The 21,352-nt window shown below is 39.5% G+C and overlaps 1 protein-coding gene across 1 annotated transcript in view; it reads right to left on the bottom strand.

Moving 5' to 3' along the window:
* Positions 1-21,352, bottom strand: part of PROZ (protein Z, vitamin K dependent plasma glycoprotein) — a 264,854-nt gene that overhangs the window by 202,163 nt on the left and 41,339 nt on the right. The window contains exon 2 of the mRNA XM_078657699.1: positions 901-1,064. Coding sequence (XP_078513825.1) covers positions 901-1,064 — 164 coding nt within the window. The remainder of the gene's footprint in view (positions 1-900; positions 1,065-21,352) is intronic.

Here is a 21,352-nt window from a genome sequence, read left to right as displayed (position 1 = left end):
GCATGAAACAAAATCCATACAAATTGATGAATTCGAAACTACATTTTACTGTGCCATGGCAATTACTGTAAGCAGGCATGCCTTTGTTTGATCTATTTATCATAAGGTTTCCAAAAAGCCCCATGAATAACAGCCCATATGCAAGACTTTCAAGAGCAGCAGAAATTTCTGAGTAGTTTACTTCCAGGTGTTTTAGATTCTAAGAAAATGGCAAGTCATATTTTTATTCTGTTGGCTAATGCTACTATATATGTACAACCCTCTTTAAAACATCATTTTATTCTGCCATGTTTTGACAAATGAATAGTGTTATCACATATACATTTGGTTAAACATTTGAAGCCACTCCTCCCGATTATGCCTGCCATGTATCCAAACCAATCACATGCACAATAGTACCAGGATATTGATTACATATGTGTATGTATGTATTTATATATGTATATATATATATATATATATAAATATATATATATATATATATATATATATATATATATATACACACACACACACGCATTATATGTACATATGTGTATATATATTTTTTTCACCTAGAAACTCACTGAAACAATCCAAAGGTAACAGGGGTGTTATAGTTAGGCTAACACTTCACTCATACAAAACCAGAGAAATTACATCACATATTACGTCACTCATGACATGGTCAGTTACATTACTGATGATATCACTGATGACATCTTATCTCTCCCACGGTATTAAGGCTGACTTTCCCTCTGGGTGAAAATAATTATAAAGAGTTAATTTATTTGCTACATTTCAAAACGTTAGTTCATTAAATCCTTAACAACCCTTATATTTGTCAGTTCCTAAGGATCTCAGGTTGGCTTGGAAAGGAATTTGAATTAAGTTATCCAAAACCACAACAAAATTACTTACAGTCTTGCCTTTGTCTTCAAAATATTCCCTTGCTTCTTCATAGTTACATCTCTCTTCTAGGCACTCTCTTTCCAAATTTCCAGGAAGAATCTCTTCAACCAGCATGAAGTTTGCTCGCTTGTGTCTTTGCATGACTTGGTTGGCATTTTCTGCTGATAGAAACACTGAAAAGTATTCAGAAATATATCTGTTATCTGTAAGAATATAAAGTGTGTCCCCCTTGCTTTGTCTAACTGTATAGGATGTAGGTAATAACTACTCCTTTGTTTCTAAAATATCTGTGTGCTGCCCGGGACCGATTCATGAATATGGGCCAATCAAAATAGGAAATTGGCATATACTGCACATCAAAGGTTGCATGCCCCACAGCACATGGTAGAAAGCGGGAGTTTTAGTCACAGATTATAGATTTGCACAAGGGTTTCATATCTACCATCAAATACAAGTGATAGCTTGTCACATAACATTCTTCACAACAGATGCCAACACGTTCCCCATGGCTCAGAATATTTTGATTACCAATATGCTCTTCGTTTTAGCTGAGAACCTTCTTCTTGGATCTGCAAAGAAAACCATCATTGCTGCCACTTAATAAACTTTTGTAATCCCAAGAAAAGCCTTTATGTGTATCCTAGGATAGCCCTCATTTCATTTGCTGAAGATATCTACTATAGCCCACAAGATGAATCTCATTTGATCTACATTATGAATCCCAAATTGATCTCCATTTGAGCTCCAAATTGTTCTTTATGGATCATGTGAATGTCTGATTTCCGGTCATGGAATGTCTCCCATTTGATACCCAATGTTTCTAAGACCATCTCCAGCGGTGTAAAAATTTGTTTGCGAAAGTGGAATTGTGTGAAGTTCATGATTTTTACCCTCAGTGAAGTTGCAAAGTTTGGAACTGTTTCCAATTGTCATCTGACTACATTATTCCCAAAAAAAACAATTTCTTTGTAATTTCCTTTTCCTTAAAATGTGATTTGAAAACACTGTTTCAGGGAAAGAGTGGAAAATAAGTTCTAAGGTCATTTTACTAATTATTCTGAAAAATAATTCGGTGAAATTCAAATTTGCTGGGTTCCATTTAGTGGAAACCAATGTCAGCCTTTGTAAAATAAACTCCAACTTGCCACACGCTGTAAAATGCCTCATCTATATGGGCCAAATTAATTGGCATACATTGTCTCCCACATTTTTTAATAACATTTACATACTCCAGTAATTGCTGGGAGCCAATTCTTGCAGATTATCATAGCCATAAAAATATCCTGTTGATTTTCACAACGCCATTCATGCGGCTCCAGGTGCCTTTCTTTTGATAGCTTAAGTGAGTCTTGCTGAATTCCCAGAATTTGGTATGCAGTAAAATTTGTACTCGTTTACTGCCTTTTAAGGCTATCTTGCACCACTACCACGCCTCCAACATCTAAAATAGTTTCTCTGCAGTCACAATTGTCTATTCTATACCCTGGCATGGAAAAGAGAAGTCTAAGACCCTATCCACATCTTCCTCTAGTTGCTGCATATTTGTGTACAGTTTGTAACTGTCTGCTTCTTCCTAGTGGCAGTTGTGCATATATCAACAAGTGAGTGGCCTACACACAGCTACACATCTCAGCTAATATCCAGGTATTCACAATGTAGGACTAGCTGCACTAAATAAAGTAGGGTTGCCACATCTGTTTCTTTACCAGTGCAGTTGTCTTTCACATGATGTACATGGAAAAATTAAAACTCCTTATCCACTATGTTATTATCAGGACCTCTGAAGTTATGACTTGTTTTGTAGAAGAGGCCTGTGTGTTTGACCATGAGAAACTTAATAAAATATATTTAAATATTTAATAGTTCAGTCTTCAAGATTTTCCTGAACCACATGTAGTTAGGTCCACATTTCAAATTGAGGTTCCAGGCATTCAAAGGTATCAGCCCTTTACATCCAATGATCTGCCTCGGTGTTTCGTTACCATGAATGTTTGTAACTTGATCAGGCAGGCAGACATGGATCGGAGGTAGCTGATAGAAACAAAGTGAGGTGTTTCAGCAAGTAAGCAGGGGCTTTATCTCATGTTGCTTTGTGAACAGTGCATTGGATTTCAAATTCAACCAAAGCTTCTACAGAATGTCAATGGAGTGCTTTGACAGCAGGTGCAAAGTGATGTCACTTATAAAATTATACATAATAGCAACAAGGGGTTTGGCCCTAGGCGGCTGGACGGGGCCGTATTAAACTAAGAGCAAGAAGTGTCCTAGCCGTCACCTTTCAAATGCTGCTACATAAATTTAACAGATTATGAACCAACAATTCAATTGATATTGGCTTGAGGCATTTATTTGCTACTCATTTCTATGTACTTTACTCCACATTTGAATAATGGGTCAGAGAAGTTACATATGTTTCAGTCTAGAACAAATTACACTTATATATGCCACAAATCAAACAAAAACATACAAACCTCGTGGTGAAGTAGTGTGATGTAAAAAACAATACATGAACAAGTGATACAAAACAACAAAGTATACAAACATTATGTCACCAATCTTAATTCATAAACAAAGCAGCTACTTGGATATCCTTTAACATCCACATTGTATGACTGAGTTGAGTAGCTGCTATCACAAAACAATCAAACCCAGTAGTGAGACAATTCAAAAAGCATTTCCACTGGGCAGAAACATTTCCAGTCTGTGCTTTTTCTTTTGAAAAAGAAAAAGTACATTTATTACACACACATTACTCAACACTACGCAGTAATTTTCAAATATACATAAGGCTGATCGAAGTACCTTTTGATGACATTGAGTAATCACCTCTGACTTCCTAAGGAGTCAAGTTTCCCAAACCACATGTCAAAAATCATCCTCTTGGGAGTGCATGCTATAATCAAATATAACCATGAATGACTGCACTTCATACTAGTAATAAAGTATATGTACCTTGATCACGAGTGGCTGTCAACATCATTATTTCAATAAAGCATTTACGACAAAATTAAATGTGCATTTTTCATGGGTATGGGAGCTTTTTATATACTTGCAACATTGAAAATGCAATTATTGAAATAGCCCCTAGGGAGCATCACATTTTGATCATAAATCACATGTAACCATAAACTTCACCCCTAGAGAGCACTGCGCAACATGTACATTTATTTAACTTTTAGGCCACAGTAATTAAGTATGGGCGAATTTTGCGGATCTGCGGTCCGCGCATTCGCCAAAAAATCTGTGAATTTGCAGATTTTCCCGTGAAATCGCGTATTTTTTTGCGATTTGCACTGGAGTACTTTCTACTGGCTAATCCAGTAAGTGCTACCTCGTTGGGTAAATGTGCAGTGCTTTTCCTACACTGCAGCTGCGTAAAGGGCCAGAAGATTTGTCTCCACTGACCATGTGTGCCTGTAACTTTGCCACCGCGCCAAAAGGCGCCGAGGTCCCTTGAGTGAGCTGTCCATCATAGTTGGGAAAGGGCGGGAATACGTTTGATACCGATAGTGTGTGGTACGGGGCCAAACGAGCGGGGCTTCTATGCGTGTCAACATGCCTCTTGTGTATAAAGGGTCAGAGAGCGAGCAGGGCAGCAGGTGAGGAGAAAGCAGCCTCCTGGTCACAGGAACTACACGGGGGTTGCGCTCGAGAAACTCAGGGATTCAAAGACCTCCCTCGAGTATTACAGCTAATTTTCGACGGCAGAGACGGGGATAAAGCACACTTGCCCAACCTCGACCGTGCTCACTAATGTTTTGGGCTGATTAAAACGTTACTGAATTTGAGCTTGAACTCGGGCACCAGCTATATCTGTGAGTGCTTCCTGTTGAGGTTTAATTTTTTTGATAAGAGCTTTGTGCCAGAATGAATCCTGCCCTGCATAGTTATCCACGAAGATGCCACCGTTTTGTGCAATACCTCTATGCAACTGGAGTACTTTCTACTGGCTAATCCAGCAAGTGCTACCTCGTTGGCTAAATGTAAAGTGCTTTTCCTACACTGCAGCTGCGTAAAGGGCCAGAAGATTTGTCTCCACTGACCATGTGTGCCTGTAACTTTGCCACCGTGCCAAAAGGCGCCGAGGTCCCCTGAGTGATCTGTCCATCATAGTTGGGAAAGGGCGGGAAGACGTTTGATACCGCTAGTGTGTGGTGCGGGGCTTCTATGCGTATCAACATGCCTCTTGTGTATAAAGGGTCAGCGAGCGAGCAGGGCAGCAGGTGAGGAGAAAGCAGCTTCCTGGTCACAGGAAATACACGGGAGTTGCGCTCGAGAAACTCAGGGATTCAAAGACCTCCCTCGAGTATTACAGCTAATTTTTGACGGCAGATATGGGGTTAAAGCACACTTGCCCAGCCTCAACCGTGCTCACTAATGTTTTGGGCTGATTACAACTTTACTGAGTTTGAGCTTCAACTCTGGCACCTGCTATATCTGTAAGTGCTTCCTGTTGAGGTTTAATTTTTGTGACAGGAGCTTCGTGCCATAATGAATCCTGCCCTGCATAGTTATCCACGAAGATGCCACAGTTTTGTGCAATGCCTCTACTCAACTGGAGTACTTTTACTGGCTAATCAGTAAGTGCTAACTCGTTGGGTAAATGTATAGTGCTTTTCCTACACTGCAGCTGGGTAAAGGGCCAGATGATTTGTCTCCACTGACCATGTGTGCCTGTAACTTTGCCACCGCGCCAAAAGGCGCCGAGGTCCCTTGAGTGAGCTGTCCATCATAGTTGGGAAAGGGCGGGAAGACGGTTGATACCGCTAGTTTGTGGTGCGGGGCTTCTATGCGTGTCAACATGCCTCTTGTGTACAGGGTCAGAGAGCGAGCAGGGCAGCAGGTGAGGAGAAAGCAGCCTCCTGGTCACAGGAACTACACAGAGGTTGTGCTCGAGAAACTCAGGGATTCAAAGTCCTCCCTCGAGTATTACAGCTAATTTTCGATGGCAGATATGGGGTTAAAGCACACTTGCCCAGCCTCGACCGTGCTCACTAATGTTTTGGGTTGAATAAAACGTTACTGAATTTGAGCTTCAACTCGGGCACCTGCTTTATTTATATCTGTAAGGCTTCCTGTTGAGGTTTAATTTTTGGCCCACAAGAAGCACTTACAGAGTTAAGGCAGGCGCCCGAGTTGAAGCTAACTTTGTAACCATTTCAGAATGGCGCCGGCAAGCTGCCAGAGTAGCTTACTTGCAAGTTGCAACTCTGGCAGCTTGCCGGCGCCATTCTAAAATGGTTACAAAGTTAGCTTTCTTCAACTCGAGCACCTGCCTTAACTGAAATCCGCGCATGAGGGGATTTGCGGATTTTTGGGCAATTTCGCGAGATTTGCGGATCGCGAAATTGCCGAAAATCCGCAAATTCCATGAGCGGAACGGATTTTACGCCCAGGCCTTCTTCTAGACCTATATTTTAAAAGTTACTGCATTCGTGGAACACCTGAAGGAAATAATGACAAAAGGACACAAAACAGTTGCTGAAAGGACATATACCAGTAAAAACGTCCTTATCTTATCTCTCTGTGCCCATCTCAGTGGCATCAACCATGTATCAAGAACAAATCCACTCACCTGTCCTGTACAAGGTAATAGCCTCACTTCACTGATAACCACTCAGGTAAATGAGACCCCGCCCTGTAAACAATCATTGTGAACAAATTTTAGAGGGGGGCATTCATGAGAAACCTTCCTCTAATAGACTGTTATCTGGGAAACAGTGCACCATTAAAATCAAATTCATTGGTAAGAAGGATGCATCAGCCGCACCGGCTTGCTCTACTCCACTAAACTCTATTGATAGCCTAGTGCTACAGGGCATATGTTATTCATTTGTTATATGCTCATTTTGTAATGGTATTGTGAAAACCTTTTTGAGAGATTGCTTGCATATACAGAAATCAGATCTCTGATAAACAAACTCTATATTAAAACTGCCCCACCGTAGAAATTAAGTGTTATCCTAATAGAGCGATGTTTCCATGTTTGTTATGCTCTTTGTAAAACAAACAAAACTTTGTGTCTGACATCATCAGCAGTTTAAGCCTGATAGTGCGTCTGTCCGCCCTTTCAGCAACTACATAACAATGCCTCCATAGCAAACTCTGTTATCGAGTGCGATCAACCTACATTCATTACTAGGAGCTGATGCTCAGTCGCGCTCTTCACCCATTCAGTGGCTACACAAAAAAAAGCCTCCAAAGCTAGCTCTGTTCGTACCGAGTGTAACCCAACTACACTCCTTGCCAGAAGCTGGTACTTCAATAGCGCTGTCCTGTATGGTGCGTACTTACAACCCAAACTCCATTTCCTTATTTCCTTGCTAGAACCGCAGTTATATACAAAGAACTCATATAGCATACTCGCGCAAGATTCTAATGTATTCTAATTAGGCATTCAAATCTTCTAAACGCATCAGGCTGCCTCACCTCTCCGTCGGGGACCCAAGTTCGTGGGAGGTCCAGAGGCACCGTCCTTGCTCCATTTTAGCTAGACAGACGCCGTGAGCACGTCACGTCTTTGGACTACATGATGACGTCACTAATGGCGACCTGTAGTTCTTCTGTGTTCGTGTGTTTTTGTCTAATGCTGCGTTTATTTTAAACCAAAATCATTCCGTTTACATTGTATTTTTTAGGAAATCCTGTTGATCCCAGTGTAGCCTATTGCATCAGATGAAAATGATTACATCAACCACGCTTTGCAAAATTAACGAGCATTGGATTTATTCTTATAGTTCTTTACTGTGATTAATAAAGTTTTATTGAAAGGAGGGAAAAAAGGGTAATGTGATACCAGCAATAGGATAGATCACAAAAACCTCTGTGGCTGAGTTCCAAATGGCCTACCAGTGTATAAGCAACTAACCACAACAAGTAGTGAATGCCCCACTACTGCAGACAAGAAAATGATATTGTCACGGTGAAAGGATATTAGAATATATGCCCAAACCACCTAGACATTAAGGAGAATCAAGCATAGGATTGCCAGATTGCAAAAACCTCATTATAAAGGAAGTGGTTGTCAAAGACGGATGAAGACCTAAAAATGCCTACTTATATCCTATCAGACAACTCCTGGCGATAGATCACCTTCTCAGCTGTTGTCAATATGAGGTATTTCTTATTTGGCAACCATCCATTCTAGTTAGGGACCTTCCGATATAATAGCTATTGTTCAGTCTGCTCTGTCTCTATCCAGTGTGAGCCCACATAGACATTAAATAAAAAATTGCTGATAAAGGGTTCTCAATGATTAGGTCTTAACGAACCAGTATCACAATAGGGTCCACGGTATCGTGTCATTCAGCCCCTTGGTATCGCTTCTCAATCTAAACACCCATTTTTGTTCTTTGTGAAAAAGGAATTTTGCTTTATCGCTCACATGAGGTGGTATAAAAGGCTTTTCTAAGACTGTCCAAGAGAAAGTGTCTGGAGCATGATTGATTTCAGAAAAGTGCCTTGTGAGTTTTAATATAGAGTTTGTTTATCAGAGATCCGATTTCTGTATAAACAAGCAATCTCTCAATAAGGTTTTCACAATACCATTACAAAATGAGCATATAACAAATGAATAACATATGACCTGTAGCACTAGGCTATCAACAGAGTTTAGTAGAGTAGAGTAAGCCGGTGCGGCTGATGCGTTCTTCTTACCAATGAATTTGATTTTAATGGTGCACTGTTTTCCAGATAACAGTCTATCCGAAAAAGGTTTCTCATGTATGCCCCCTCTAAAAAAAGATTCACAATGATTGTTTACAGGGCGGGGTCTCATTTACCTGAGTGGTTACCGGGTGAGGTGAGGCTATTACCTTGTACAGGACAGGTGAGGGGATTTGTTCTTGATACATGGTTGATGTAACTGAAATGGGCACAGAAAGATAAGATAAGGACATTTTTACTGGTATATGTCCTTTCAACAACTGTTTTGTATTCTTTTGTCATTATTTCCTTCAGGTGTGAAAATCACTCTGCTTGTATTGAGATAATATGATTATGTACAAATGTATGTCTTCCACGAATGCAGTAGCTTTAAAAGTATAGGTCCTGAAGAAAGCTTGGGCAAGCAGCCCGATTGGCTGAAACTAGTTGACCATTTTGTGATCAGCGGTATATTTGTTACACGCCGCTTCTGCACTTTTTTACTAGGCTTGGGAGGAATATTATAATAAAAAGTTTTTTTCTTCCATATCCTTTTTGCATTTTCACTCACTTGCACTGCACTTATCTTTTTCCATCACTATGGATATCTATTGCCAATATCATGAAAAATATTGACTAAAAGAGTCATCAGTTCCCTTCTTTACAACTTGTCTATGGTTGTTACAGTGACTACTACGAAACCAGAACCACATGATCTCTCTCTGTGTTTAAGAGATTAAGTGGAAGCAAGTGATATCCAAATGATGACACTGGCCACTCCTGGCAGTTGATGGAAATCTGACTGTTTCGTAAGAGTCTCTGTCTCAGATATGAGAATTACCTAATTGGTTTATTTCATTCTGGGAAGCTACACAGTGGTAGTGGGGCATTTAACCAGTTGTTTGGCTTTGTCTTTTCTTTCTCTCTTTTTGACCGCCAGATTGTTTTTGTATTTAAAAAAAAAATTGAAATTTTAACACATGGCAAGGTTCCTGGTCCTGATGGGTTCGCTATAGACTGGTATTCCCGTTTTTAAAGTTGTTGGATCCCAAATTATTGGTGCTATTTCATTACTTCATTTCTATTGGTGCTGCTGGTGACACATTTCAAGATGCTGTTATGTGGCTCATTCTTAAAGGTAAAAGTATGTAAAAATTATAGATCCACTGTTCTTGTTACTATTGCTCATAACATTTTTGCAAAAATGCTGACTATGTGACTTGATTACATTTTGTGCCAGTTGACTGGTAAGGAACAATCGGGTTTTATCAAAAGAAGATTATATTCAGATAATACAAGACTAGTTTATGATGTGTTAAGTAACGCTATTAATTCCAATATCTCTATAGTAGCTGTTATTATTGTTGAAGAAAAAGATTTTGATTGAGTAAATTGGGATATTGTTTTTGAATCATTAAAATGTATGGTCTTCGTCCCCAATTAATTTACATATTCCTATTCTTTATAGTTATCTAAGGGCTTATATTCATATAAATGGGTTAACATAAAACTATTTGGTTGTTTGGAGGTATTTGCAAAGGACGTCATCTCTGCCCATTATTATTTTGGCATTTCAAACAAGTAATACTAGCTGTTTATGCAGTTGACGTTCCCCTTCTTTTATCTAATGCTGATGTTGTCTAACATAATTTTTAAGGGAAATCAGTTCTTCTTCTGATATTCCAGACTATAAAATAAATGCAGATGGGAAAGAATGTCTACCTTTAAATTTATTTTGCACAAAACAATAGTTTAATTCTACTTGCTTTTGTTGGGCTCCATGTAAAATAAAATATTTAGGCCACTTATTTATTAAATCTGTCAGGGAAACAGTCAATATTAATTTCAAGTAACTTCTAATAAAATTTGAATCTTTTATAGCAAAATGAATCCTCTACATCTATCTTGGTTGGGATGATTAGATTCAGTTAAAATTATGTTTTTCAAACATATTATTTATACTATTTCTATGGTACAAGTTAATATCCCCTTCTCAATTTATTAAGATATTGTATTCACTTCATTCCAATTTTTTATGGAATAATAAGAAACCAAAGTTGACTTTAAAAAAACTTATGAAAGATTGGCAATATGGTGGGGATACATTTTTAGATTTCTCTTTATATCACAGAACATTTAGCTTACAACAAGGCTCTTATTGAATATTAAACACTGTTTTAGCACTTTTCCCTTATATGGTGATGTTGGAAAATCTTATATTTTCCCTTTTACACATCTTGAATCCCTTTTAGGTCATGATAAGACTTTGCAAGAAGAATTTCTTCAACCTTCAGTTTTTAACTATAAAAGTTTTAACCTTAACAAGAAATCATTTTTTTGCGCTCATGAAGCAAAGGCATAATTTGGGCTCATTAATCTTTTCATAGTTCTATTCCATTAATATTTTCAGATTTTCAAGTAATATATAATTGCCCTCCTTCTTTTAGAAATTAATTCAAATCGAACTCAAAGATCATTGTAGGTAATTATTTATCACTCAGTTCTCAAATACCATTATTATCATCATGCAAACATTTTATACTGATAATGAGGCCTAACCCCAAAGCTTCTGTTACATACAAATGCTTGATATCATTGACTTCTTCTAGGTTCAAATCCTAATTTGAATTTCTATTGGAGAAGGATTCTTTAACATTTGTTTGTCGATTATGTTCTGGGGAACAATTTAAAATAGAATGCAAAAGATGTCAAGAGCAGCAAATATTACACAAACTTTATATTTGATTTCCAACGATTTGCTTGATTTAATGTATATGTAATTGTTCTGTCCAAATGTTGAGCTATTCTGGAGTAAATGAGATTTGTCATGTTAATTATCCTTTAAAAGTAATGTATTTAATAATGGGTGGCCTAGCTGACATTTGGTCAAGCGATATTCATGGCAATAGCTTAATGAATCTTTTGATCTATTGTATTTCAATGAATTACAGTAACTGGAAAAATTCTTCAAACTTATCTTTTGTGGCATGGTAGAATTCAATTTGTCATAAACATAGGCTTGGTGCTGCTTATATGATTCCATTAACACTATTCAATAAAAGGAAAATGGTATGATCAAATTTTCTGTTCAAATCCAACTTACTTTTTAGGAAACGGTTAAAATGTGATTATAAACCACCACGACTATAGCTATCCTCTCTATTTTAAGGTTATATTCAATATTGTAGTTTTAAGATGATATCTTTCAGGAAGTTGTTTGTGATCTACCCTTTTTGTGGGTTTGTTCGTTGTGCAAATTTGATATTCTGTTTATATTATGGCACTATTGTTCTCTCCCTCTTCCCTTCTCAGGTTCTACACTTTTCCTTTTTCTACATTTTTTTTTTGCTTTCATTGATTTATATGCATCTATATAAACTTATGTTACTTCCTAATTCTTTCAAAGAAAATATGTATTATTAATGCTGTTATTTGTATTAGTGTGTTAGCTTCACACAATTTCTCTGTTATATTTATTTCAAATGTAGATTATTATTTTGTTGTGAAGATGTTTTATATATTATATCTCTAAAATAAAGCTATCACACTTAAAACATTTTTTTTATATTATTTAGGATTCTGAAATAATGTTTTCCATTTATTTTATACTTTTTCAGAGTGACTAATATTAATTAATAATTCATTATTTATAAAATTGTATACATTGTTTAATTTTTTACATCAATCTTAGTTTGATTTTATTTCTTGTGATTGTTCCAGTGTAGTGTTCTGGCTATTATTTCAAGGTTGGTTGTGCCTTGGTGGTTAGTAACTAGTCACACTTTGTTTGCTAGAATTTTGTGCGTTATGCTAGTCTATGCCAGTCATTTCTGAGTAATTCTAAAAACTGGTAGAGTGTAGGGTGCCATCTTCCAAGTGTTCCTTGGAGGGAAATGTGCCATCTTTCCAATGCATTGTTGGTTGTTGGCCCTTGAGAGACAGTGCTGTCATAGCCTTTTCACCAAAGAATCTGAAATTTGGGTTGCATCATCATCCTGATTGGTACAGACAACTAACCCAAGTGTCTTGAAAATTGTCCTCTAGTGATGAGAATCTGTCTTGTTGTTTTGGTATTATAGGCATTCTTTTCACATTTTGTTGATTTAGGTTATTTTTGTTTAATAGGATGTAAGCAAATGCTATTAATTGTTTTACTTCATATGTAAATTCTTCATTAGAGGTGTAATCTATTCTAAGTGAATATTTTTATATATGCTGAAATATACTTGAAGTGGTAGTAGCACCCTTGTATTGCTGCGTGTGGGTAAACTTTTAGAATAGTCAAAAGCTTAGCTTGTTCAAAATTCATAATGATTGTAATTATTCTTTTTTGTTTGATTAGTGATAAGAGTTCTTAATTGGTTGCACTTTTTTTTACAATAGGGCATATATTTTTGGGGCATTTGTGTTATGGTGTTAGTCATGTATAATGTATATTTGTTAAAATGATGCTGGGCACAATGTAAATGCTTTTATTAAATATTGGTTCGCTTCTATTTCTTTGTACGTTCTGGATGCCCTTGGTGTTTCCCTAGCAGCCCTCCTAGTTCTACCTATTCGTTTTCTTTAGATATTCTATCAGAGGCTGTATCCCAGTCACTTCTTCAGGAACTTGAGGACTTGCCTTTTTTAGTATAGTTCCTGTGGACTTTTGTGAACTTGTGTTTGCTTCTGTTCCTAACTTGAATTTCAGTAGCACTCTCAGGGTGATTGTGTTTCACTACACTTTAAATATTTTCTTCTTTGGAGGAGGCCATGCCATAGCAAGCATTGGAGTAATATTAAAAGCGCTTCTAGTGCATCCTTCAATGGAAGTTCATCCTTTCCCATAAATGTATCCCCTTTAACTTAACAGTAGTTTCTCCTTTTGTGATTTGATATATGTTGCAGCTTTGACTTTATATCTGTGGATATTAAATTAGATGTTAATTATGTGTAGGTTATTTATTGTTAAAAAAATTATAATGTTTATACAACATTAGCAAATAACTGAACAGTGCTGCATGAAACAACAGATACTATTTCCACAGAGGTAACAATGCTGAGAGTGGAGCTACTGATGTAGAATATAAATGGGCTAGGCAATAAGATGAAGTGAGGAATAGTGCTCATAACGATACTGAAGAACAAATTGAACAGTATGCACGTACAAGAAACTCATTTAGTTGACAGCCACTGTTCATTATTGGGAAAGGAAATTATAAATTGGAGGCACATGCAGTGTTAACTACGGATTCCAGGGGTGTAGCAGTATTCCTATAAAATTTCCTACATTTTTTTGGCATCAGCATATGGATAGATAAACCGGGATGCTAATTTGCAGCTGAAGGGGTGTGGCAGGGAGGACTAATGCTCCTTATTTCACTGTACTCTACCTCTAGTCTGCAACATTTAGTCTTTGATAAAACTAGTTTGATTATGCTGGAAGTGTATTGGTCTATGCTGGCCCATTGGGGAGGGGACTGTTATCTGGGGATGTAAAAGGAGAGTGCCTAGGGTACAAATGTAAATAATGGGCACAACCAAAATCCAGGAAACTCCTCAGAGGTGGGCCGGACCAACTTCTGATGGCCCAAACTTGCACTGGACATGCAGCTTTTTTTTACTACTCAGGAGTTCATGACACCCCAGAAAGGACTATTCTTTTGAACCAGAATTTGAGGTATTCAAATATACAAAGAAGAATACCTGCCCTGGGACATTTTGAACTATCCTCCGTTTAACATGATCATGGGCTATCTAATCAGGAGAAGAGCAGGGTGGTGGGTGGGTGTATAATGCATGGGAATTAGAGGACCATGAAGTTATAAAATGTCTAACATTCACAACTGAACAGCACTGAAAACAATTGGTAGGGTTATATCAGATGTAATATTATGGGAAGCATATGAGGCAGTCTTACAAAGCCACACAAACCTAACTGATTGCTGGAAAGTGTAGGGAACATGCCAAAACAGTAAGAGAACTAGAACAGGAACTGCTAAACCTGGATAAGGGGTTTGGTGACGGTAGAGAGAAGGCAGTAGGAAGACTCAGAGCACAAATATAGGTAAAATACAGGCATCTGGTGCATGAGGATGCAAGTGTGTGTTGCCTATCAATCCAGTGGTAGGTGTACACCACCAGCAAGGAAGCAGGAAAACTGCTTACATGCTGCAGCAAAAAGGAAGATTAAAACTAAAGCATTGTGGCACTAGAAAGAGAAGAAGGTGGTGCGATTGAAGTAAATGACATGATTGCAGAGATCTTTCTTTTTTCTGTACCCCCCAGGTGCAAGATTAGGATGAAGGCTATATAGCCTTGTGTCCGAACTGCCATGCCAATTATTGGCTGGAATGGATAGGAGTAAGCTCAAGAAACAGGTCGGAGAGGAAGAGCTGTGAGAAGTGATCACTAGGCTACAATCCAGGAAAGTACAGGGCCCAAGTAGGCTCCCTATTGAACACTCTAAAAAGGTAAGCACATCAACTGTCCTGAATATGCTAAAGGTACTGGAAGGAGGAGGGGTGGCTAACAATTGACCGAAAAAAGTCCAAGATAGTGCTAATACATAAAGGGACAATGGTACAAACAATCCTTATTGTTTGGGTTAACAAAAACCATAACAATGTTACTATAACATGCAGATATATAAAATATAATGCATGATTAATGAACAATATTTCATAAAACACCAATCTCATTGGAGGCTGAAGTCTTCCTAAAGCATTAGTGTGAAAAAATCATCAAGATATCACAGTTCCAAGAGATTAATGGACTATAAAATCGTCATGACTTGATGGTAAATAGTCATCAGTAAAGTGCTGTAGAGCTGTTAAATCTACCAAGATCTTTAACCCCTTGACTGTCAGCACCCCTCCCCCTGTCCCCCATGCAAGCCTTTTTTGGGGTATTTGAGGTAGTCTGGACTTGGGCCCCCATAACTTTTTGTCCACATAAGCTATCCACGCCAAATGTATGTCCTTTTTTCCAACATCCTGAGAATTCTAAAGCTACCCAGGTTTTGAGGATTTCACTGGAGGGGACTGAGAAATTAGCCAACATACAGCAAAATGTTGTTTTTATGGGAAACGTGCTGCAGAAGAAAGCGTCTGTTTTTTCCCTGCAAATGGTATCAACAAAGGGTTTGTGGTGCTAAAATTACCATCTTCCCAGCTTTCAGTTAAAGGCAGACTTTTGTCAGAAAACAAACATTTTCTACACAGTTTTGGCATTTTACTGGGACATAACCTATCTTTTCTATTTTTTGTGATCTCAAACTCATTCCATTTAGTGGTATAAATGAGTGTGAAAACAATAACGGATATTCGAAAGCTGTACATTTCTTAAAAGTAGACAAAATTTCAAATTCAGCATGAGGTCACTTGTGTCGATCCTTCAATATTTTCTTATAGAAAGTAAATAAATAAACAGTTGAAAGAAAAGAAATATTGAAGTTGAGATGAAAAAAACAGCCATTTGTACCTACGTTTTCAACTGTAACTTCTAAATATGGCAGATTTTCAGAAAGCAATATACCATTATATCCGTTGGACCCTTTTGGTTGCAGTTATATATAGGCTTGTAAGTTCACCAAGAACCCAAGGTACCCAGAGCAGATAACTGAGCTGCACATTTCAATGGTGTTTAATACTGTACAGAGTATACAGCAGCAATTCATTTGTTAAAATATAAAGAGTGACAAATAGGTATCAAGGAAACCTATGTATTTCTGGAATGGGAACAAGATATGGAGTTTAAAAGCAGTGGTTATTCCCACATTTCTGAATTGGTGGCATTTTTCAAATTGGCTTCCTTTTTACACACAGTCTTACATTTGGAAGGCATAAAGTCATAGAAAGACAACTGGTAATAACACTTGTTCTACTATTCCGTGTGCCTCTCAGTCTCCCAATACTAAGGGCACCTGACTTTTGTGGGTAGGCCTAGTGACTAGGGGTGGGCGGACATTTCCTTTCCGCCCACGGAATGAGCGGAAATTTGCACTTTCCGCCTTCCGCAAAGAAGGCGGAAAAACGGGGCAAATTTCCGTCCATTTGCGGGCGGAATGGAAGTTGCCCGCCCGCCTCCCGCCCGCCTTCTTACCTTATTGCACAGTCCTGGCAAGGACTGCGCATGTGCAGGCTCCCGCGCATGCGCAGTTTCCAAAGATTAAGTCGCGATGGGGAAGATTGCAGCGCAATAAGGTAAGTGTAATTTAAGTTGTGTATTTAGCCTTTACATTTAATTTAAGAAGGCGGGCGGGAGGTGGGCGGGAAGCGGGCAGGTGGGCGGGCGACTCACGAAACGGAAATGTCACAGAAATTGCTTCAATCTCCGTGCCTCTCTGCGATTGTCCCTTCCGCGACTTCTGCCCACCCCTACTAGTGACTACGACAAGAAACAGCCCAAAACGTAACATGGACGCATTACATTTTTCCACTGAAAACTGAATTTGCCTAGCTGTGTATTTTGGGCCGTAGCTCATCTGGCACCTAAGGAAACCTGGCAAACATGCATATTTCTGAAAACTAGACACCCAGGGAAATCTAGGATGGGGTGACTTGTGTGGCTGTCACCAGGTTCTCTTACCCAGAATGCCTTGCTAACCTCAAAATGTGTCTAAAAAGAAGCATTTTCCCCACATTTCTGTGATAAAAAATCTCTGGAATTTGAATTTGAATTTAAAAGAATTTGTAAAGCGCACGTATACCATGCGGTTCCTTGGCGCTGGGAGCCACAAACTTTCTTCCATTCAGCATTTCCCCAAGTCTTCTGATATAATTGGTACCTCACTTGTGTGGGTAGGCCTTGTGCCCGCAACAGGTTTGGTTACCCAGAATCCCTTGCAAACCTCAAAATTTCTAAAAAGAAAAAAACACACATTCTCCTTACATTTCTTTGATGGAAAGTTCTGGAATCTGAGGGATGCCACAAACTTCCTTCCACCCAGCATTTCCCCAGTCTCTTGATAAAAATGGTACCTCACTTGTGTGGGTAGGCCAAGTGCCAGCCACAGGAAACGGCTCAAAATCGCATTGTGGAGTATCAAAATGATCAATCACAAAATTACCTGGTTGTGCAAGGGGGTCACCTGAGTGTTTGGTCACAGGCTCAGCAGCCATCTAGGGAACCCCACCAAACCCAGAAATTTCTGAAAACTAGGCACCCGAGGGAGTACAAAGAGGTGTGACTTGCATGGATCCCCTAACATTTTCGTACCCAGAATCCTCTGCAAACCTCAAATTTAGCTAAATAAACACATTTTTCTAACATTTCTGTGATGGAAAGTTCCGGAATCTCCAGGGAGCCACAAATTTCCACCTGCCCAGCATTTCCCTAAGTCTCCCAATAAAATTGGTACCTCACTTGTGTAGGTAGGCTAAGTGCCTTCGACAGGAAACGTCTCAAAAGGCATTGTGGAGGCAAAAAAAAATTATCAATCACAAAATCGTTTGCGTTTTTGGTCCTGGGCACGGGAGCCATCTAGGGAACCCTACCAAGCCCAGAAATTTTGGAAAACTAGACACCCGAGGTAGTGGCTTGCTCAGGGGTGAAATAGCCCCCTGAGCACAGAAGCAGTGAAAGTGAAATGAGCCAATAGGCTCATATCAGTTTCACTTTCAATGTAATAACATCAGCGTGCCATGCGCGCGATCGTCATTACATTGAAAAAAAAATTACTCAGAAGGCTGGGAAAGCTCTTCCCCAGCTCCTGAAGCTGAAAAACAAAAAAGGAAATCACTGTGCTGCAAACAGCAGTGGGATTTCCAGGCCGTGTGCCAAGGACATAACGGTTACGTCCACTCCTTGACACATCAGCGCCATAGCCAAGGACGTAACCTTAATGTCCATGGCACAGAAGCGGTTAATATATAATAATCACCCATTTCGCCAATAAGCAATATTGACCACTAGTAATAAACAGCAGAACTCGTGCTTTACATTTGATTGTTTCCCCAAAAAATATTCAACTAAAGAAAAACACTAATAGGGAGTCTGTTAGAGCCTTCATTCCCATACCATCCAGTGATCTTGTTAACAACCACCCAGCAAATGTTACCTTAGCGAGTAATGTCAATATGAATTGAATACATTTTTCTTGTAAATTGAAATATTTAATCATCTTACAATTAAACTGATGGTCCACTTGATCAAGACCTTTTATGATTGTCATCCTACTTGATCTTATGCCCCTAACATTAAAACTTGTTTTCAATAATGATACGCATTTTTTTTTTGTTTTTTAAAAGGGGCATATACAAATGAAATAAATAAAATCCTCCTTCTCTGATTCACCTAATCTACAGAATGTAGGGCCACTATGATTGAGTTGCAAAGAATGGTAATAGGCTAAATCGGATTGCCATCAACTTTCTCTTTATATGTACAGAGAATATCACATTTAAGCATGAGGCAGGTTTCAATTTGTCATAAGTTTGATGGGCCTCCAGGCATGCGTACAGTTAGTTAATCTGTTTTTATTGTCTAAATAAGAGTGCATCTTTATTTACAACTTGCCAAAATACAGGGAATGACAGATTCCTATTCCAGAGCTATGTTTTCTTTATTAACTTAATCAGCGAATAAAGATATTTGAACTAATTGGACTGAGGGTCTATTTCCAATACACACCATAGCGAATTAGTTAATAAACTTCTTCGATTTGACCTGATTTTATACAAGGGTTTTATTGTGGAACAGCTACTCTCTAGGGCTTGATGCATAAGACCAAATTGTGCTGGAGAGGCATTCTGTGGAAGTTTGAATTCCAGTTTAAATGCGTTGGCTTGCAATCTGTCCAAAAGAGATGCATCTTTCCTATGCATGACAACACTTGCGTAAGCAACTGATGGTAGAAAGTTCGCCTATGACAGCCAATAGTGGCTTGAAGGAGGAACCATCCAGTTTCTTAGCGAGGGTACAAAAGGCATAATTCAGGGCATTTCCTTTCTTGTTAATGTACTGCTTGTTGTCTTGGAAATGTAATCTATCTATTTACACTCTTAAATACTTGTGACTACTAAGCTCCTCTAATACATCATTGTACAGCTTGATTTTGAGTGGTGGCCCAGTTTGATTCCTAATAATCATTGTTTTAGTTTTTGTTATTTTGATTTCATGTTTATTAACTGTGACATATTTTTTTAATTCGGTAAGTGATCTTTCGAGTCCCACTATTGTTAAGTTGAGCAATACTATGTAATCCGAATAGGAAAGGTGTGACAGACTTAAAAGACCCAGACTCAGTGGATGAGAATTTACCTGGTCAAGTCTTTGGGACAAATCTGATATGAACAAATTAAACAGGTGTGGAGCCAACGTACAGCCTTGTTTGTGGCCTATTTCCATAGGGATTTTCCTTGATATTCTGTTTATTTATTTATTTATTTTAATGTATTTATTCAGTTTTTATGAAAACATCAAACATGTAGCTTACATACATTACAGACAAATATATGCACCCTCCAGAAGCACATGCATCTTTTACAGAGGTGGTACTCGCAATGCATTGTGGAGCAATACGTTGTAACATACATTCTTGAGCCTGAAAGGGAAGAGGCACAGTACAGTGGATGATACATTATGTCTACACCACCGATTAGGATCTGTGTGGCAGATTAAAATATACAGCAAGGGAGGGGCGTGGCCAAGTGCGGATCGAAGGTGGCCGCACAGTGTGAAGCTCCACTGATTGTCCCTGCCCCGCGTCTATACTGATCAAACCATCTGTGTTGGTAAAAGCAGCGGTTCCCGACCCGCCCACCCCGGTTTGCCTCGCTGCTCGGATGGGGGAGATATCATCCCCAGAGGGTTGCGGCCTGCTGGGTAACTGCAAGCCAGGACCCACAGTGATCGGTGACGCCGGAGGAGGGGTCCGGAGGTATGCTGCCATCACACGGTGGCGGCCCACCCCTACAGTGCCGCCGCGATTCCTCTGAGGCAGAGTGGCGGAGAAGTAACTGAGGCTCGCAGCGGCGGCGGTGACCGGAGACCTGAGCAACAGAGCCGATGAGACGAGTGGGCGCAATTGTGTGAGCAGGCATACAGCACGACTTCCGCGGGTCTCTTAATGGCGGCAGCGCGCTTCTGGCATTGAGAGTCTTCCCTCGGCCGGCCTCATCAGTGCTGCCTTCTGCCACACACCCGGGTCAGCTGCGGCCGTGAGGTGCCTGTTTCTGGCTCATCTGTGACTTGTGGTAACCCCCAAAGAGGGCCGTGTGGGCATTGGTGGCCCTCTGTGCCTCACCCAGGGACCAAGACAGCACAAAGACGGGAAGCTGTGGTAAATTTCCCAGAGGGTCAGTGAGGGGCGCACTGCTGGGCATATTGGCATATAGCTCCATTGTTGCTTATATCTACCTGGATTGTTGGTCTCCAGAATTGCTGCTGTTGCTAAGAACCTATGTGAGGGGCCCATCTCCCTGATTGGAGCCAGAATTGGTGCAGGATCATCTGGTGCCTGAGCATCGAAATTGGTGTCCTGGCTGGTTGACTCCTCTGTTGTGCGCGTTGGGAGGCGGTGTTTCAGCCTACCCCAAGTACCCCGGGCCGGTTGGGAGCCTACTCTGGACACTACAATGGAGCGTTCTAAAGGCTCCGGGTCCTGTGGTACGAAACCGGTGCAGACCAACAAATTGGACCGTTACACGGTTTCCAAGGACGCACAGCAGAGCCGGCTGTCTAGAGATGCCACCCAAGGGAGCCTGGGGGAAGAGTAGCAGGAACTTTCACTTAAGGATGTTATGGAGGCTATTACTGGAGTCAAAACCTCGTTGGAGCACAAAATGGACACTATGGCAATTGACATCAACCTTATTAGGGTCGATCTGGGGAA

The sequence above is a fragment of the Lissotriton helveticus genome, chromosome 8, assembly GCF_964261635.1.
Source record: "Lissotriton helveticus chromosome 8, aLisHel1.1, whole genome shotgun sequence".
In the NCBI taxonomy this organism is placed as follows: Eukaryota; Metazoa; Chordata; class Amphibia; order Caudata; family Salamandridae; genus Lissotriton; species Lissotriton helveticus.
This window is presented reverse-complemented; position numbering and strand designations above follow the sequence as displayed.